The sequence below is a fragment of the Poecile atricapillus genome, chromosome 6 (genome assembly GCF_030490865.1).
Source record: "Poecile atricapillus isolate bPoeAtr1 chromosome 6, bPoeAtr1.hap1, whole genome shotgun sequence".
Classification (NCBI taxonomy): domain Eukaryota; kingdom Metazoa; phylum Chordata; class Aves; order Passeriformes; family Paridae; genus Poecile; species Poecile atricapillus.
Window position 1 is genome coordinate 8898448 of NC_081254.1, and position 20154 is coordinate 8918601.

Below are 20154 nucleotides of genomic sequence, written 5' to 3' on the forward strand. Positions count from 1 at the left end.
GAAAAAAATATTCAAATTAATAACGTGCCTTACACTGTGACTTTGCTGGAAATGAATGAGGCAAGAGCAGCAAGTGGGGCTGGAGAGCGAAGGTAATTGGGCGAGAGGGAAAATCCCACCGTGCTTGGTCCTTGAGCAGATGATAGAGGGGACAGAAACAACGCTCCCCACCCTTGTCTGGGACCGGCCAGGGCTGTTCCGAGCCTGCAAACCATTGCAGCATGGACGAGTGTCTTTTTTTTTTTTTTTTTTCCCCTTCAAAAAGTTTTCAGGAAGTCTGGGGGAGGGGCAATGCTGTTTCTTTTTTGTTATAATGGGCCCCTTTGTGGAGATGGAAGAGAAGAGAAGAGATCTGTGTGCTGGCGAGGCGCAGGCTTCCCGGTGACTCCCAAGGTAACTTGCCAGGGCTCCGAGAGGCGCCGGGACCCGCGGTGCGGGGCGAAGGGAGGGGGTGCTGCGGCATGGAGCTGATGGTGCTACTCAATGCCTTGGTCACTCGGCTGCTCTTCGTCTTGCACTCACTCATCGGGGTTTGGAGAGTGACTGCCGTGAAGAAGGAACCCAAGTACTGGCTGCTGGCACTGCTCAATCTTCTCCTGTGCCTGGAGACAGGGCTTACCCTCAAGTTTAAGCAAGGCAGAGGCTACAAATGGTGAGCATGTTCCGCCGGAGCACCTCTTGTTTCTTTGCATGTACGCTGCTGCAGATCCGAAGCTGCCCCCCGAGAGCAGGGACTTCCCTGGCGCCGGCGCTGCCAGGCATTCAGGGATCGCGTTTGCTCCACGGCTGCTCCTGGGAAGCAGGGATGGAAAGCTGGTATTGTTTGGTTGTTCCACTGCCAGACAGAGGGCTTTCAGGAGGGGCAATCGTACAGCAGGAGCCACTCTGTGTGGCTATGCGCGTCCCTTGCTGCAGTCAAGGGGTGGATGCTGTGCGGCTGCAGCGGGCTGAGGGTACCGGGACACCTCCTGAGCCACAGCGGCTTGGGGCTGCGCGCTGCAGGGGCACAGGGCTGCGGAGGGACCCTGCAAATGCCCTCCCTGTGTCTTACATCCCGCCCTGCGTGCCCTGCATTGCACCTCCTTCCCTAGGACTGTATGTCCCTTCTCTTCTCCATGCAACTGGGCTAACACCACGCTACAGCATGAACCTAAACTTGGTAAAAAAATAAAAGATGAGCAGCAGCCACTCTTGATACAGCAAGAGTGGCTTAAATATTTGGATTTGAGAGGCTGTTGCAGAGAGGAACTTTCATGCATGAAAGGCTGCCCGAGAAATGAACAAAAAAGCTAGAGCTTGCCCAAGCACATGGGATTTTACAAGTATCTAAAGAATTACTGCTGTCATCTACAGCTCATCAGCGTTCAGGCAGCCAAAACAAAATGCTCTTTGAAAAGGAGGTGGTTATGGAACTAACCTCCGAGATTTCACTAGGACCTTTTATTGTTAAAAACTTAAACTGCAGGCAGGCCTTGAAACAAAACCAGGACTAAACAGCCCTGGAGCATTTCCATGTTCTTAAAATCCTGACCATTGCAACCTGTGAAAGTCATTATAACATAAGAAGTGTTGTGTGACAATTCACACAAGAGTTCCATGCTCTAAATTTGAATGTAATAAAAGCAGTGATAAAGTCTGGGACACTGGAATAACAGCAGAACCCCAAATGCAGTTATGAGACGAGCAGATTGAACAAGCACAATTCTTTTGGGAGAGGAGGCAGCAGTATAATCTTCATGAAGGAACACTTGCAATAGGAGCTTTTGAAAAATCCAAACAAAAATAGAAACCAAAAGCAGATCCACATTAGATGAATACGTAGAAGACAGGGCTAAATTTATCTAGAAGAAAATTTTGAAAATGGATGTGGTCTGGCATTTTAAGCAGCAAAATAAAAGTACATTTATAGGTGAGAACTGTAAACAAATGGCCAGCATATATTTGTATCAGGATAATTTTCTGCTCCAGTGGAAAAGTCACATTCAGAACTGGCATCATCATCAGCATTTGTAGAAATACCTCCACAGACAATCACCAGTCCAAACAAAGGGACAACTATGCAGCAGGACTCCTGCCTCCAACACCCTTAAATTCTCTGTTCATTATTGACAAGAGGACTGTTACTTATTACAGCAGCATAAAACATTTAATGGCACTGTGGAAAAAAAGTCTTCTCATGAGCCTGGCCATGTAATATTTCCTCCAGACTGTTCCTTCTGAAGGAAAGGCAGGGTTAAAGCCCCTGAAGTCTCTGGCTTGATGTGGTATCATTAGCTCTGTATTGCTAACCTGCCAGCTGGATGGATTTTTCATGTGCTCAAGTCCTACAGGGAACATTGTAAAATGTTAGTTCTTCCATTCAAATGAGAGGTGTGTTTTCTCCCAAAATAACCAGACTAAAAACGCACAAAATCACTAACTTTTTTTTTTTTAAGGAAAAAAAGAAAAAAAGCTAAGAACAACAACAAAACCCCACAGCCAAAACAAACAATACACGCCCCCAACCCTGAAAAATAAATGCAATCAAAACCCAAACCCAAACTATCTTAGAAGGGATTGTTTGAAACATTTCAGAACAGTTCAGCAAATATTTCAGAAACAGTTGAGAGCAAGTTCAGTTATATCCGTAAGCAGCAGGATATTTTGTTCTCCTTAATACTTAATCTTCACTGGAAAAGTCATGATTACCAAAATAAAGGTACATTCAACATAGGAACAAACAGTAAATGCAACAACATTTGACCAAAATGTTGCTGCAATTGCATATTTATAAGCAGTTTAAATTCACTACACAATGTGCCAGTGGCAGGATAGAAGGAACCAAGCAAATGGCTCGGGTTGGACCCCACTGCCCAGTCCCAGGGCATTGCAGCAATGCTCACTCCATAGTGTAGCATGCAGAGCTAGGTGGAACATTTGTGGCATTCCACCTCATTCCTACTCCAAAAGGACAGAATTGCCAAAAAAACCCACCCCAATCAAATGTCATGTGTTTAATAAGGAAACATCAGCAACTCTCATAAATAATCACTACCTGCAGGAGTCATGAAATCCCTCCATTACTTCTGAATAAACCCAGCTAAAGAAGCTGAAAATAATAAAGCTTCATCAACATCAGTTATTGTGCTGATTTTATTTGAATAAATTATTTTTGTGGGTGCATTGGTGTTTGGCCAGCGTCAACCCATCAAAGTTATATAGAAGATGGGCAGGGAGAGAACGAGAATATTCTACCACTGCCAGCACAAGTTGGGAAACAAGGCCGAGACCCATTTTCATAAACCATTTTAAATGCACAACCTGCAACTAAAAGATCTCCTACTGAAGAAATGCTTGTTTTAGGCAAACTGATGTTATTTTTACCTTTCCTGTGTAAATGCACAGGATTGTAAGCAACTGCCTTTATCTCAGCATCACTCAGTGAAGTGAATCAATGTATGAATTCAGTCTTCATGAAATCGGAAGGAACATGTTAGCTACAGGCTTTTTAAAAATAGAAAATGCTGTGATAGAAATACAAACTGCAAAGTGCCTTTGGTAAGTTCTTAAAAAAGAGATTTTAAATAAATTTCCATATATGACCTAAGATCAATGTACAGATAAATCTATTATTTATAATACACAACAGAAGCAATTCAGCAAGAATAGTAATTCTTATTTGCAGTTACCCTATTTCTTAACATCCCATATGGCAGAGGCACAAGAGACCATGTATCTGAATGTTATCTATGTTGGAAAGTATGATGTGTCATAATACTAAGATATCTTTTCTTTTCCTCCACAGGTTTTCACCAGCAATATTTTTATATCTGATTTGCATAGTACCATCACTATGGCTACTAGAAATTCATCATGGGACTCAGGTATTTATGATAAGACAAGATGGACTAGTTTGAAATTCATGCATTATTTGATGGCTTGGCTTCAGGCATGCAGACTGAGGTCTGCTAAGTATTGTTCCAGTTCTCTCTTTCATATTCATGGGTGTCCCAATCTAGCTACAACTATATTATGACTATTGTGCACTTCCTAATTATCAGATAATGAGCCTCTTTCCTAGCTAAAAATAAGACAATTTATTTGCATTTATCTGAGGAACTGAGGACTAAAAGTTTGAAAAAACACAGCTCCCAGGTTACCAGCATGAATCTTGCTCAGTAGGGTAAAAGAACTTTATTGCTTTAGAGGCCTTTATAAAATAAAGTGAGTTAAATAAAGTGAGTTTCACAGTGTTTAAAAGCAAATACCACAACTTCAAGCAAGTCAAAATTGAGACAGGTATCAATGAAAGGGGTCTTAAACTCAGGTTACCTCATATTTGCTGCAATGTAGGAGAACACACAGATTGTTACCACAGCTGGAAATATGTCTGACAAGGTTTATATCCTTCCTTTCTTTGTGCTACATAGTAATCTGGGGGGCGGGGGTGGGGTGGGATTCCAATTCAGGACTAAAGCACATGGTAAAATTTTTAAGGGCAACTGTTCTGGGGTCAGTTTGGGCCAGAAAAAAGCCACTTTGCTCATCAGGTCTCACTGAGTCAACCTCATGCAGGCTTCGTTTCAAGTCCCTATAGCACTTCCATGCAGGGAAAAGGAAATTTCATCTGTCCCAGCACTTGCATATATGCAGTGCCTTACATCCACTGCAGTAAAGGTTCTGAGTGGAACAAGAACAAAAAGTAACAGAAGAAAATACATAAATTAGACTAAAAAGACCTAGTGCCTCATTTTCTCCTTTGAAACATTGTTAGAGCCCACAGAAACATAATCAAATATTCAAAATTGTGTTTACACTGAAAATGCCTGAGGCTTTTTCTAAATACAGCAGCAGGAATTTATTGTCCTTTTATTTTCCCAAATCTCTTTAAACAGGCACAGACAGGTAATGTGGATATTGAGAACATTTGTCATAGTTAAATCTGGTCCAAGAAACAGGCTAATTCTGTAGTTAAAGGCAGCAGTTTATTTCCCAAAATGATGTTAGAACATGGAACACTTTCTTCTTATTGATATACTGCTATTGTGAATTAACAAGGGAGTATATCAAGTTAACAGTTTAGGTTATACCTGGAGAGATAAGATAGAGTGTTCTGGAAACACACAATCTAACAGATTCAAAAACAATACCTCCAGAAGGGGAGCAGTTTTCCTAACAATTTATCTCAAACACAGCATCCAGACTAGTACTACTCTCGATAATTAAGTATTCCAGGGATTTCATTATTTAAATGCAAAAAGAATGGGTAATTATGCAGTTACTAGATCCACGCTTTTAATATATACACTATGAAAACAGTATGTGGTCTTTAAGGCAGTAGAACTTTGATCTCCTGTTGAATCTTTACCAGGAAGCATCAGCTGCTTGTGTCAGTGCTGTTATTTAAAGCAGGTGCTAATAGGCAGTCTCTCTTCCTGAAGACACAGGAAATTCTACCTCTCTGTGTACTGCAGAACTGGACATATACTACTATTCATATATCAAGGGTGAAATATTGTCTGCATAGAAACTACTGCTTAGTGGTAACATATTTGGGGATGAAATATACGTTTGGGAGAGATGATAAAGTCAGTTGAACTGTACAGAGAGAAAAATGGCTGTCTGCTGTCAAGCAAATTGAAACCATTTAATCCATGAAAAAAACCAGACATACTTTTGTAATTATGTACAGGATCTCAGGGCTCTGCTACCTTTTCAAATGCCTGGTGTGTCCCTGCCACAGAAAGCAGTAACTACCTTTTGCAGGGCTTACCCAACTACCAGGGCTGTAGTCAATGCAGGCTTCCTGTCAGAATAAGACAGATACTTGGTAAACATTTTAATTATTTTTAACCACCTTAACCTGAACATTTTGGAGATCTAGTGAATATTACTGTCCATTCCCTCAGCCTCATTCTAAGGTGGGATTCTCTTACCACCTAAAATTATACCACAATGAACTCCTCAAAGTGATCTTACATCTTTCACCTTTCCTTCCTTGCATACCCATTATATTCCTGAATTTGGAAAACAACTTAGGTAATCTTTTCTTAATCTTTTACATTTCAGCTTTCCTGTATGAGCAAAATGAAACAGTAGGGAGTGCTTTGAATTTCTGACATCACATGTATTTCCATAGTGACAGCCACACTGTTTTCAGCAAAGCACAGACAGCAAGCCAGGTACCTGCTGCTTGGCAGAGGGCCTGGTCCAGGGAAGGGCTAGACTCTTCAAAAATGTCCTCAGCCTGACAGCTTCCATGACATTAATAGGTTGAGGGTACTCCACCCTAATATGCAAGTGTGACTTTTAGACCCCAATGCTATATGAATAAGATTATGAAAAGATTTAGCTAACCTCAGTTTTATTTGAAAATAATAAATTGTGACTAAGGTGCAAATAGAAATTGGCTGAATTAGTTTGGTGTTTCAGGTGTCTCCCATGCCCTGGCAGTGAGCTTCTCTGCAGGCCATGCACTGGGACATCACCATGTCATGCAACAGCATTTCCATTTTGATTAGATGGGTAATGAGTCAGGGATATGTAAGCACCATCTCAGAAGAAACAAAAGAAAATAAACCAAGTCAGAATTGATACAAAATGTGTACAGCTTCTTCTGGTTTTATCTTTGCACAGAAAAAAACCTGAAAACAAAATTATTTTTATTTAGCTTGGTATACAGTCAATACCTAGGACTAACTGGGGTCTAGTAGTAAAAAGGCAAACCATGTTTATCAAATGCTCATGAAACAATAAAGCAGTATTCACTTTCTTCTTGTCACATTCCCATTTAGTCATTGCACATCCATCATTCGATAAGTAAATATGCCTGGCACCAACTGTCCTATTTACATGCATATACATGATTTAGATAAAGGCTCTTCTCCAAATTTTCAAGTGAATCACTTCACAATCACCACTTAATAAATATTCAGAGAATAACAAACCCAAGCAAGAAACGAACATAATTAAATGAAAAAAAAAAAAAAAAAAAAAAAAAAGAGAAGCCTACTTAAACAAAAAAAACAAGGAGCCTACTTATACAACTGGCTTTGCAGATGCAGATTTCCATTTCCTGCCTGAAAGCAATTGTGAAGACCTATGGACTGGCTGTGAGCTTGCCATTCAATTCAAGGTCATAGAGCCTTGCTCTGAAATAGTAACACACTTCTCAGCTGAAAGTACTCACAAAAATGACATATAAGGAAAGACACCTACCAAAGACATCAATAATGTGAATTAATTTTCTTGGAAGTATTTCCTGCACCTTTCTGCCACTAGAACAAGAGAGAAATAGCTCCCCTGCAAGCCATGGTTTCTTCCACCTCCAAGCATGGAGGCATGGTTTCTTCCACCTCCTTCTAGCAGTAAAGCTGCTGAGTCCTGTGGCTCCTCAGATTTGGATGTGAAATTCTGTACATGTTCATGGCTGCTTTCTTCTTATCATGCCAAACCAGACAAGGGGCCAGAGGGGTGAGCTTAAATGCAGACTTAATAACAAACCAAAGGCTGTCAGTCAGCCTTCCTCCTCCTGCACAGGTTAGTCATCCTTTTGCCCTACCCAGTCTACTTGTTGATGTTCACTTCTTAGTAGTCTGGGGTGGTTAGGGCAGTTATGCAATGTTTTTAGGTTGTGGTCTCCTCAGCTGTGTCACCCAGCCAGTGGAAGTAGCTCAGCCTGACTTTGACATTGGGGATGGGTCTCCATAGTCTTTGGGGTTTTTCTGTAGGCAGAAGATATAGAAAACTCTCCAGACCACCAATTAAATTTCATTTCCCAAAACAAGCTGTTCCCTCTTTCTCCTTTAGTTGAAGGGCAAACCCAGGGAGTTTAGCCCTACAAGACTATAGTCAGGCAGCACCTCCATCTCACTGTTTCCATGCCCAGAACTTCAGAGTAAATGGAAATATCATCTTTGCCACATCTGTGTGTCAATCTTTCAAGACTCTCACACCCACTGTTCAAATAAGACAAGCATTCAGCTTAAGACTCTTTACCGCCAACTCTAAAAGCAACAAGCACTGATATTTTTTCCAGATTTTTCAAGTCACAGGAAATTTATCTACCATAAGGTCAGACAAGAGGCAGCATTTACCCAGATACTGAACAATATTATCAGAGACCAAGCAAAGTATCAAAGTAGAATCTGAAATTTTCTGGAAAATATTTCTCTTATATAAAGCAGGCTTTATGCTGAACACAGCTACACAGTGTGCTCTTGAACACATTCCAATTGTTGCAGAAAATCAATCCCTGTGCAATAAAATAGTGGGGGGCCCAAGGGAGAAATGCAAATCATCTGCAGTTCTCTGGCAAAAACAGGACAGGATAAAAGTTTTTAGTAACAGCATGGTTTGATTTTCTAATTATCCTCTTTTTATTACAATTGAGAGAGCTGTTGCAGATTGTTATGAAGACAGATTTTGGAGCCATGCCCCCATGTTGCTCCTGGGTCAGCCTTGGGCGTGAAGGTAGAATGGCAGGACAGTGCTGCAGATAGAACATAGCCCCACCACTGGTTTACTGTAGTTGGAGTAACAGTATGTTTTAGCCAACACTCAATTTCCCAGATCACTGTGTTCTTGCAGAAAGTAAAAGTACCCTTTATTCTATTTCAAAGGGATGGGCAACAATACAGGTCTATTTCTCTTAAATACTCCTTTATTTTACCTCTCACCCTATGGATTTCCTTACAAAATAAGGCACAGCAGGGGCAGGAGAGGTGGAGAATACAACCCAAGCCTTGAGGGAAGTCATACAGAAAAATGAAAGTCACATTTTCAGGGAGCTTTTCTTGGATAGTAGAAAAGAGAAGCAGGTATTTGGAGAACAAGTTTGAATATAGGGCCTGACCATGACCAGTTTTTACCTCATTTGACTGTTTTAACCAAAGAGAAACCATGTAGGGAACCCAGCAGCCAGTTCAGGAGAGCTGCAAGCAGATCACATTCACAGGATGCAGACTTAAGAGCACAGAGATGTCACCCAGTCCACCGGCCTTTGAATTCGCATCCTCTTCTGTGGCACAACCCTGTACTTTCTCAGGAACCTACCAACACATCAGTCTTGTCCTCATGAGAGGAATTCCTTCCTTCTGAAAAAGAGGGGAATTACACTAAGAATGAGGACTTTTATATACATCAGATAACTTTTCACAAATGAGCCCTCTGCAGTTCAGCAAAACAGGACACGCAGGCACTGAGCACATCTGCTCCCTGGGTGGGATGTTTACACGTGTCATCTTTTTGTTCACAACAGTACTGTGGCAATGAGCCTGGGGCAGTTCAGGTGAATGTCAGCAATCAAGACTTCAATCAATCCAGAGACAGCAATCATGGAAGTGAGGGAACAGATCACCACATCATTCAGACGGTAAGGTACCTTCTCCTGTTTCTGGTAGAGATCTTACGACAATTAGAAATAAGCACCTTGCAGAGTGAGTAAAACAAAAAAACCCAAAAAAACCAAACCAAACCAAACCAAAAAGACCCCAAAAACCAAAAAAGGCAAACAACCCAAGACATATTTATTATATATATTTGTAGTTAAGAAAACCACATTGTGAAAATACAGCATGCTGCATACTAACTATTGTTGCTAAGACCAGTCTCTGTGTAAAGAAGAGATGCTCTTATCATTCTCTTGCAAATCTCAGTAACTGAATTCAGAAAGTACTTGGGTAATGATTCTATAAAGGATTATGCTAATTGAAAAATGAGAACAGGAGTAGTACACAGAGAAAGATTTGATATTCATTATCCAAACTTTGTATTAAAGTGCCTTTTCCAAACCAGATGGAAATTATTTGTTCTCATACAATGTAAAAGAGAACAAAAGCAGGCTCAAAGAAAAATACAGTCTGTGAAGGTACCTATAGCATGAGTCTCCTGAAATTACAGTATATTATTGTTGTCCTTTAAACAGGCTAAAGTCTTTGTCAATCAGCTCTCCACAATCTGTGAGACTGTATGGACACTGGCCCTGCACCAGACTTTTCTACTGCTACTAGTAGTTGGAAGATGGCTTCTTCCCATTGGGGTCGAAATCACCCGGGACCAATTGTCTCAGCTGCTTCTCATGTTTGTGGGAACAGCAGCAGATATACTTGAATTTGCTAGTGAAACCTTGGACATTGAGGATGTTCGGTAAGGATTTTTTGCTGATGCAAATAACGTTCACAGTGCAAGACATTTGTATGGTGTGCAGTGTTCAGACTGGTAAAACTGTGTTTCCCATAGGAAACAGAAGGGTACATTCCAGGGCTCTGTGTGCCTGCTCTTGCCTTTCCCTCTGTGAAAGACCTAATTCCTGTGAGCTTTGTTAGGGATTATTTATGTGTTGCCAGCAGAGAAGCATGTCACATAATCGCAATGAAAGAGTTCAGAGAGCCAAATGAACAGCCTAACTGCCAGGCAGCATCAGTCCTCACCACTACAGGAGCTGAAACACTGGATACATAGTAAGCCTACTTCAGGTTGATGAATTGCCTTAGACAGGCAAGGAAGCAACTAAAGCTGGCCTAAGTGATTCACTATCCAAGTTGCTTTTTGGTTATCTCATGTGTACTTCATGGTAGAGTGACAAAGTGTTCAAAGATAAGAAGAAAGGGAATGGCACAGTTTGGTATGAATTTTCAACACTGTGATTCCCAGAAAAAATAAGCTCACCTACCCTTCACACTGTTGAGAGATGAGCTGTGAACATTTGTCATAAAGAAAGAGTCACAGGAGAGGTTCATCCTCTCTAACAAGTATTATTTTATTTTTAGTAAATATTATAGCAATGCCTTTAGAGCAGGAAAAGAGTCCTTCCCACTTGGCAGAGAAGCTTTAGGCTTGCAAGGAATGTCTAATCACTACAAGGTTAAAGACATCCCCTCTGAGCCACAGAGTCTATTCTCATATGGTTATTATTATAGCATTAGCTTCAGATATTTAGTGTAATTACACAGCTGGAACATGTAAGCCTTAACAGCAAAAATTCCATCCAAAAGGTCCTTCTGTTTTCCTCAGTGTTGCATTGTAAAAGCACTATAAATCAATCAATCAATCAACCAATCAATCAATCACTGCTTCACTCAACTACCCTTCAAATGACATTCCAAACACTACAGGAAGCATTTTTATTATCACATAAGGAAACTGCATCTTCACTGTTATCACTTTTTTTCCTCCCATAGGAAGAATTACGCTCTCATAAATGCAATTCTTGCTGTATGGACCTGGAGTATGTTACAGTTTCCACTTGATCTTGCAGGTTAGTACTTGCACATAGACAATAAAAGAGAAAAAATGCTCTTAAGTTTTTTGCTGGTAACCATAACATCTTATGGTTATGCACACACTGCAATCTGTACCAAGGACTTCTGATGGAGAGGAATTCATATGACAACAGCTTTTGAAGAAAGCTCATTGTGGTTTCTTTTGAGGAAACACTTGTTTCTGGCTAACCTCTGATCTCTCTGATAGAGCTCTCTACTTTCAGGAAAAGTTAAAAAGGATTGCACTATTGTATTGCTCTAGTTGCCTGTTACTGCCTTCACTATGTGAGCTCTCTAGTTAGATCTGGTCTATTGTATTATGACTCAAATTTGGGGAGGTTACTAGACCCTACAGAGAAGCAGGCAACTGTGAACCACAGAACAGCACAGCCAAAAGCACAGGAGAAATTACCTATTCACAGGAGACATGAAGAACCATATGATGTTGGGATTGTACACCATTATCTTAATCTAAAAGGGTCAGCTATTCAGGTCGTGTTTGTCCCTGGGCAGAAAGGGCTTCTCCCTGTCCAAAAAGGAACAATGAAAGCTGTCTGGAGCATCACCTGTTCCAACCATTTTGGCCTCCAAACACAACAAGTTTGCAAAAACTGTAGGAGTCCAAAAATGCATTATCCTCAGTAGCATCTTATACAAAATAGATTTCTAGGATGACACACAGACTGAAATAATAAATTTAAAAAATCCTGGAATATTATTTTGCTCATTAGCCTTTTCTTCGTGGATGGGGCTAGACTTTGTTTCCAACAGGGAAGTTATGAAAATATTTCAGCTCAGCAGCTCGCCTCCTAAAAAATCAGATGCAAACACATTTCAGCTTTATCATAGCTAAAATTCCTGCTACTGCTAAAATATATTCTATTAAAGATGCACAGCCCTCAGGTTTAAAAAAAACTCAACAAACCAAATAAAAAACCTCCTATATACAGCAACACCACACAAATAAATTCAAATAGCGCATAAACAATCTGTTCATTTTTTTCCTCTAGCTGTTGGTTTTCCACTTACTTAATTACATTTACCAGTTAAAAATTAAATTACTGAACACATTTTCCTGAAATTACTATGGGTAGAGTTTATTTTAGGTAGTTCTATACAGTTGCACAGATAGTACTTTTTGTTCAAGCCTCAGAATGTTTATTTACATCAAACATGATGTAAAAGAAATTTTGATGCACTTATGATTAGACTACACAGCAATGCAGTTAGGACTCTTAAACAGCAGTGGCACAGAAGCATATTAAAAATTAGCTGCTGCTGAAGCTTTTCCTAATGGATTCAGCAAATTTCTACATTTTACAACTCACTTTCCATTTGAGTCTCATCTCTTTTTCCCCCACCCCAGCACTGACTCAAACAATAGAATTCTTTTGGCAAGTTGCAATGTTTTGCAGTTGTTACTGCATCACATGTAGTGCTGTTTTTTAAACCAATGAAATCTCCCTGTCCAAGAAACAGGTTAATTAAGCTTCATTTATTTCTGTGAGGGACAGTCAAATTTACCCCCACAAACCCTTCTGATGCTCCTTCTCTGGGCACTACATCATAAGAGAGCATTTGAGCCCACCACCACCTTTACAGCCAAGGGGAGCCCATGCATGCACATTCCAGCAGTTGTGTGAAATTGATGCAAGGCTAAGAACAAGTAACAGTGCCTCAAGTCTTACATGGCAGACAGAAACCACATAAGGCTCAATATTGCCTGGCACTGACAGGCCTTATTCTTACTATGACACATGATAAAGGCAATGGCTACCTGGTGAATATTTTGAAAGCAATGTCTTAGCCCAGAACAAAGTGAAGTGCTACAGCACCAGCTGTTCCTTTTTAGCACAGTTTCTTTTCTTAAGAATTTGTACTGGTCTGGTTGATTTACCAAAAAAAAAAAGGCTGGGAAAGTTCTGAAGCATCATTAGGTGACAGATTTCTGCTTCTTATTGTAGAAGTGTATAAATATCTTTGAGGGATACAAAAGGGGAAGTGGTTTTTAGTCCTGTTTGTCAGACCACATAAGGTGAGTTCAGTGTGTTTTGTTGAAACAAAACCAGAAACTGGATATGCTATATATTGCACAGTTTGCAGGTGAATGAATTTAAAATCCAGAGTGCCTTGTATTGTGAGTGCCCTTTGGGCCAACCCTGGCTCCACTTCAAAGTTGTTTTAACATAACTTTTTATTTCCAGTACAGCACATTGGCTGCAAAACAAGCGCATCAGCCAGGCGGATCCCCAGCCTGCTGCTGTGCAGGTACAGTGCGGAACTCTGGAACATTGGGGTCAGCCTTTTCATACAGGACGGTCCCTTCTTCATTGTGCGTTCAATTCTGATGGGTCACTTCAGAATATTCAATCAGATGCTGGTATTTTTCACAGCTAAGAATATCTTAGTTGTGACTCTACAGTTGTATCGGCTGGCAGTGATAACATTAGACTTCCGTGCTACCGTTCTGCAGAAGAGCAGGAAAGGAGAAGTCTGCTGCTGCCCATGTGAGCCTTATGAAGCTCGTGCTCATGCTACTGGTCACCAAGAGAATGAAATGAAAGAGTTTGTTGCTTTTCCTCCAAAAGAGGAATCCCGAGTTCCATCAGAAGATCATTGAGCAGTTACTGACTTGGAAATAGTTGCATTCTCCACAGCTTCTTCAGAAGGGCTTTGCCTGTTTCTATGATCAAATGCATCTTGAGTGTCTAAGTCATGTTTTCCATCAAGACAACATTAGCTTCTTCTAAATTATAGGGGAACTTTCTCGAGCAAATTCATAGAAATGGGACTTTTTAAAAATACATTTATATGATGGGTTTTGACTAGTTTAATATTATATTATTTACAGGGATTTTGTAGCCATAGTTTGTAGTATCAAGAAAGGTTGGGAGCACTAATAAGATTGGTTATTACTGTTGGTGACACTGTGCTGACCTATGTACTTGCATGTATTCAAGTAGAAAGACAAGCCAGTCCTTTATAGGAAGCACAAAAACATTGACCTCTACTAGAATGGCAGGGCTATAACTGCAGTGTGATGAACAATATGTTCACCATGTACAGGAGGAACATCAGCAGAATCAATTGTGCACGCATTTCAGTGCAGTTACTGTGACATTGTTCATTCCAGAAATTTAAGGAAACCTTCTTCAGATGTTACCTCATCTTTGGTGGGATTCAGTTAAGAATTATGCATCACCATGAAACTGCATACAAAAGACTCTTGATCTGCCTGGTCTGAAAAACCTAAATCATAACAAAAAGGGAAAAGCAGTCCTCCAGATCACTAGAAGACAACTGTGTATGCTACAGGCACTTTCTAGAGTTGCTTGCCTTTCTATTTCTACCATTTAGAACATACACGCACAGAACACACATGGACAAAACCTCACCAAAATATCTGTAAATACTTTTTTCCTCTTGATTTTACAGTTCTGTTCTTACAGCTGAGGCAGTTTTTAAAATGTCTCCATTTTGTATGATTTTTAAAAGTGGCCTGACCTAGACATAGAATCTCTCTAGAAAGATGCATTGCTGCTCAAGGCAATCTAAGCCAAAGGATTCAGGTGTGCACTTCATATTTTGTGAAGTGCCACAAGGTCCCATGAAATAGGCTGAGAGATTGTCTGGTCGGGTGAGTGTCAAGATCCATTTTTAAGAAATGGTTAATAATTAATACTTTACTACTTTCACATTTGGAGTAAATAATATAGGCCCCAATTTCTCCCAGGAGCACACTTGAGATCAGTGTAAGATCATTGACTTTGCTGGACTTAGCTCAGAGAAACTGAAAGTAAGATAAGTGATTTTTGAAAGTCTGCCTAAAAATTATATTCTTGAAGAAAATGGCAGGTGCTTTTACAGATTTCTGCATCCATTTTGAAAGATAGTGGAAAAGCATATAGAGTGACATAATTAAGGTAATTTCCCATATTAAAAACACCAAATTAAACTTTATTTTCTAAAGTCTCAGCTATCTGAAAACCAGAGTCTGGTTTCAGGAATGAATGAAAGTGTTTCTACCATCACATAAAGTAGTCATATACTTATTTATCCACAGCCTGATAAGCAATGACACATTCATTCTTTGAAAAATGAACCTGTTTAAAAAGTCCAAACACTAAAGATGCGAACATGTGTTTGTACTTGTGAGTTCTTACTGTTCTATGCAGGATAAGACCTTCCATTATGAAAGAAGAAAATGCACAGCCATAAGGAAGTATCATATGCTTCATAGCCCTGTCTACCATTTATACAGTAGTAATAATGTGCAACAACTCCTTCTCTCCATATTTTCAGCCTTTTTTCCAGCAACAGTTTTAAAAAGCCAGTCACTACTTGCCATGGTGTTGTGAGGTAGACATATGGAGAATGGAATGCAACTTCATTTAGGATTTTAATTCAAATCTAGAGGTAAAAAAGTGATAGTTCTGATGATGAGCTGTGCTGTCTAAAACCTTTCACACTGGGATGAATTTAGAATCGCTTGGTAGAACCACAACAGAGCTCTTCCTTGTGGATGCAAGCCAGAACTACTCATATTCATTTTGAGTTTACCACTTGTTCATATAAAGCAAGTTAAAAGGATCACTGTTAATTAATTTGGAGTGTACTGAGCTTTCTAGAACATCATTCTGAATTCATCAGCATAAAAATTGCAAGGATGTACTTTTTTTAAAACTTGATATTTGTTCAGCAACAAGCTGCCTATTAGACTCAGCCTGCAGTAAATGCAAGATCCCCTGGGGTCAGCAGTACAGACTGGTTACAGCAGGAATATTTCATAGCAAACTCTATTTCCTGGTCTTCAGGCAGTTCAATTTTAAACAGCAGTAAAGCTTCTTATCACATTTATAAGTGATAAGTGAGTGATAAGAACTCATTCCAGTGTTAGGTGGTCGAGATCCTATCCTCATTCACTCACAGACAAAATAGGCCAGATCCTCTTCACATTTACAATACAGTAGATTTGGACTTCCCCTTTCCTCCCCACTATTGCAAGTGATGGCAATCAGATTGCTTAAAACCAAAGGAAAATCCAGACTAACAAAGGAGTAGTATAAATTCCAGTAGCATAAATATTAGCAATAGTATAAATATTGGGTACAGAGCAGAATCACATATACCAGGTAGCAGCAGGAGTGACATGCAGCTCCCCCGGCTTCACTGAGAAGCCTGGAAATGGCAATTACGAAGTCTAGTAATTTGCATGTTTTAGTCAGAACAGCAAGCCCAAGTTGCAAGCCCTCCTCAGTTTCCTGTTGCAAATGTTTGGAGCAGGACTGCAGCTTTGTGTTTTGCAGCAGGCTGTTGGAGGCAGCTGAAGCAGCAGCTGGCTGTGGGGAGCCCTGGTGCCACCCCACAGCCTTCCAGAGCTCTGCACTAAGTAAGGGGTAGAATGGACTCGCTTGAAGATCTGCCAGCATCTGTGGTGTACTCAAAGATGTCATGCTTGATCTGCAGGAAAAGCTGCAGTAAACCTTCAGATGGGGAAAAGTCAAGCCTCCTAAATGCAAGAATTTCAGAACATTTATCTTAACCATTATTTACTCAAGTCAGGAGAACACATTACTAAATCTGTTCTGCCAATAGATATCTGACCATTTACTGTTATTTATTCTGGTTGTTCCTGCCTTATCCTTCTAAATTATTCCATATTAAACCTAACTAAGACGTTTTACCACTTGTCTTTTTTCTGAGCTGAAATGTATTCCTCCTTTCTTTTGGACATTGGCTCAAATAAGAGCATAGCCCTAAGCAGGAAAAACAACAAATAACAGTGACGATTTTATTGCATTCCTGTTGGTATTTGTACTGTACTATGTTCTCTGTGACTATGTGGAAATGGAAGAAAATGTGCAATTACTTTTAAAAAACTTCAACAGCATTTTGCAAATAAAAGGCAGTTACCTCATGCATAGCTGCCAATTTATTATGTGAGAGCTGACTGTTATATGTTCCTATTAATTATATCTTCCACATGCTGCTTTTCCTTTCCATGCTTCCTAAGTTAATTACTTAGGTCAGATTCTGTCTGCTGCTGTTGCTTTGAAAACCCACAAGCAACTGCAGCTAATTTCACTCTATTCTGGATAGGTTCTTTATTCAGAGCCTTTGCCTCCAAGTGTGCAAGTCACAGTGCAGTCCCCAAGAGGATGTGTTTAATATCTACACACAGGAGGCATTTTAAATACACACACAAATACATACATTCATTTAGATACCCTCACACACACCTGGCAGTGCCCAATATACAGGTTTTATTTCTGTAACAGTCTGGGAGACTATCAGTAAGAACCATCTGCAGATGCCTCCGAAACACTTACAGAAAATACCTTAAACATTACAAGTATCTTGAAACTTAAATACTAAGCATACCATACTCTGAGCCATGTACTGATTTAAAAAAAAAAAAATAAAAAAATAAAGAATTACCTTCCCTGGAATATATTCTTCCCATGCCGATTTACTCTGTTGAATAAAATGTACTCAATCATTAGTTTCCCCTAAAAAATAAAGTTTTTTAGGTGAGCTTTAGCACACAACACCAGCACAAGGTGTTTAAAACTGCACAAGGCTGTTTCGCTGATGCTGTGTCAAGAGAAAATAGGCAAGCTTTGAAATCAGCAGGTTGGAGTGTCCCTGACCCCTCTGTCTTTGGATTCAAATTTCCACTTTTTTCACACTGTTATATGAGGAAGGAAGTCTCTTCTTCCTTGTGAGAAGAAAGAAAACAGATCATTCCTAGTCTGTAGTGGTGAGGCAACAATAGTGGGTCACAGTGGCAAAAGAAGCAGAGATGTTTATCCAAGATTGGTCACTGCACAGTGACCAATGTGCAGGGAAATGCAGCAGTACAGACACCTAATGGAACAAATATTAATGACTGCGATAACCGTACATGAGCTGTGTTCTGAAAACCTTTCCTGGCTCTTCAGAGCCAGCACAGGAAGGGTTCTCAACAGCCAGCTCCACTCCAGTATCTCCAGCAAGGTGCTAGGACAGGAATTCCAGTGATCCCAAATTTGTCTTGAAAGTATCACTGAAATCTTCTGTGTAAATTTTTTTCCTAATTAGGTCTCCTTTGGGTTGTCTTTTCCCTTCAGATTGAGCAAAAGGCACAGGAATGAAAGCAATGTAACTATAAAAATCCCTTCATTTATCAACCTAAACCCTTACCTTACCCTCTACATACTGTTCTTTGTTCATCCACATTTCTGCCTACTTTCTGGGCCCACCTTCCAGATCTCAGCACACAGTCAAAACATGCTAAGCACTGCACCTTCCACTGCTGCCTGTTGAAGTCTTTAGAAAAACACACAAGAATGCAGGCCAAAGATTAGGAAGAGCCAAGCCTATTTCTTCCTGTTAAAGATGAAAGCTATCAACAGCTGTCAAAGCATTTCCTCCATTTGTTTTTAGCCAACTACAGGGAGAAGAATCTTTTCCTGAGTAGTATCTCTGTGAAGGACTTACTTATTGAAAGAACAGGCTCATTTCCTATAGCCCTATGGATTATTATGTCTTTCAAAACATAAGGTCACACAAAGTTTGAAATTAGATTGTCAGGCTGTAGGTAAAGATAATGGAGTTGAAAGGTGGTACAATATAAAAGTGATGCTGTTGCAGTCAGCTTGCTGTGACCCCGGACTGGTCTGGCCAGGCAGCATGGCAAAAATAGAGGGACGGCTGCAATGGAGAACCCAGAAGATTTTAATGTTCAAAGAGACCACATGGTCTGAGGGGCTGCAATTGAAAGACTCAGGGGTGTGGTGAGATTCACAGTGTAAAGGGATATCTGAGGGTAAAGGTCCAATCATGGCCGTGGGACAGTCTTTTGACCTTATTAGTCTAAGGTCCTGCCTATTCTGGGATGACTCTATTAGCATCCCCCCAGCACCCCACCTCCCAAGGGCTTCAGATTTATTCCCTCCGTGCCAAGAACCCTGTCCAGGGTATGATCTATCCCAAGTTCTCAGCATCTCAGGTATCTCAGTTCCCACATAATGCCCTACCCCAGCATTTTTAATTCTGAGAGACAGGGAAAGGCCTCCAAGCCAAGTAAAACAGGTCTGCATGAGTAAGTAGCATCTATAATAGCTGCTTGGAAGAGCTGAACTAAAAATTGCTCTAAAATCTTCAGTCTTCTGTACATCTAACTAATATTATCCTAAAATAATCAGACAAAACGAGTATAATCACAACTAATATCTAGGCCTCACAGAAGACTCCAGAACATTGGAATATATTTACACTGTAAAAAACTGGTCGAGTGTTGCTGTTCTTTCATTTTATATTATTCTGAATAAACTGATACTTCACATTTGAAGAATATGTTTGGCTTAATTTTATCTGACATCCTGCCTAAGTGCTTCACAATTTCATTCCCATGATAGAATTCATAAAAAGCTTGTCTTTCACAGCAAACTTGATAGAAGTCTTGTTGAAGCATCTTTCAGGATTGCAAGAGACAATAGTATGCTCAGCAACCACAGCACAAGAAGTGAGACAGCTGTCACTATAACTCACTGCAGGCCTCATCCTGCCTTCAGTAAGCACTCACAATGCCACAGCTGAACAGCAGTACTATGTCTGTAGGATTAATAGAGAAACATAAAGACAGGGCTCATTTTCTCAGGCCACCAATTAGAACAGTCAAAAAGCACTTTCCAAAGAGATATATCACAACTGCCAAACTAATTTACTCTATTTTATTCTTTAGAGGTCAGCTCTGAAGCAATTAAGAGTTCTCTGTCACTCTGGGGGGTGGCTTTTTCATCTCCTTTCTCCATCCAGATTTAAAATTCAGGTGAAACCTAGTTGTCCTAATCCAGTAACAAACCAGTGCAAGTTAACATTCTGCCTTAGGAGCTGCAAATCAAGTCTAACTTAAAATTTAAGCCCATTGTGT

The 20154-nt window shown here is 40.1% G+C and overlaps 1 protein-coding gene across 1 annotated transcript; it reads left to right on the forward strand.

Moving 5' to 3' along the window:
- Positions 1 to 299: 299 nt before the first annotated feature.
- On the forward strand, positions 300 to 19469 carry TMEM26 (transmembrane protein 26). Its single transcript, XM_058841893.1, has 6 exons — positions 300 to 652; positions 3785 to 3863; positions 9239 to 9352; positions 9905 to 10125; positions 11160 to 11236; positions 13445 to 19469. The coding sequence occupies exons 1-6, from the start codon at positions 462 to 464 to the stop codon at positions 13858 to 13860; spliced, it is 1098 nt and encodes a 365-aa protein (XP_058697876.1). The 5' UTR covers positions 300 to 461; the 3' UTR covers positions 13861 to 19469.
- The last annotated feature ends 685 nt before the right edge of the window (positions 19470 to 20154 follow it).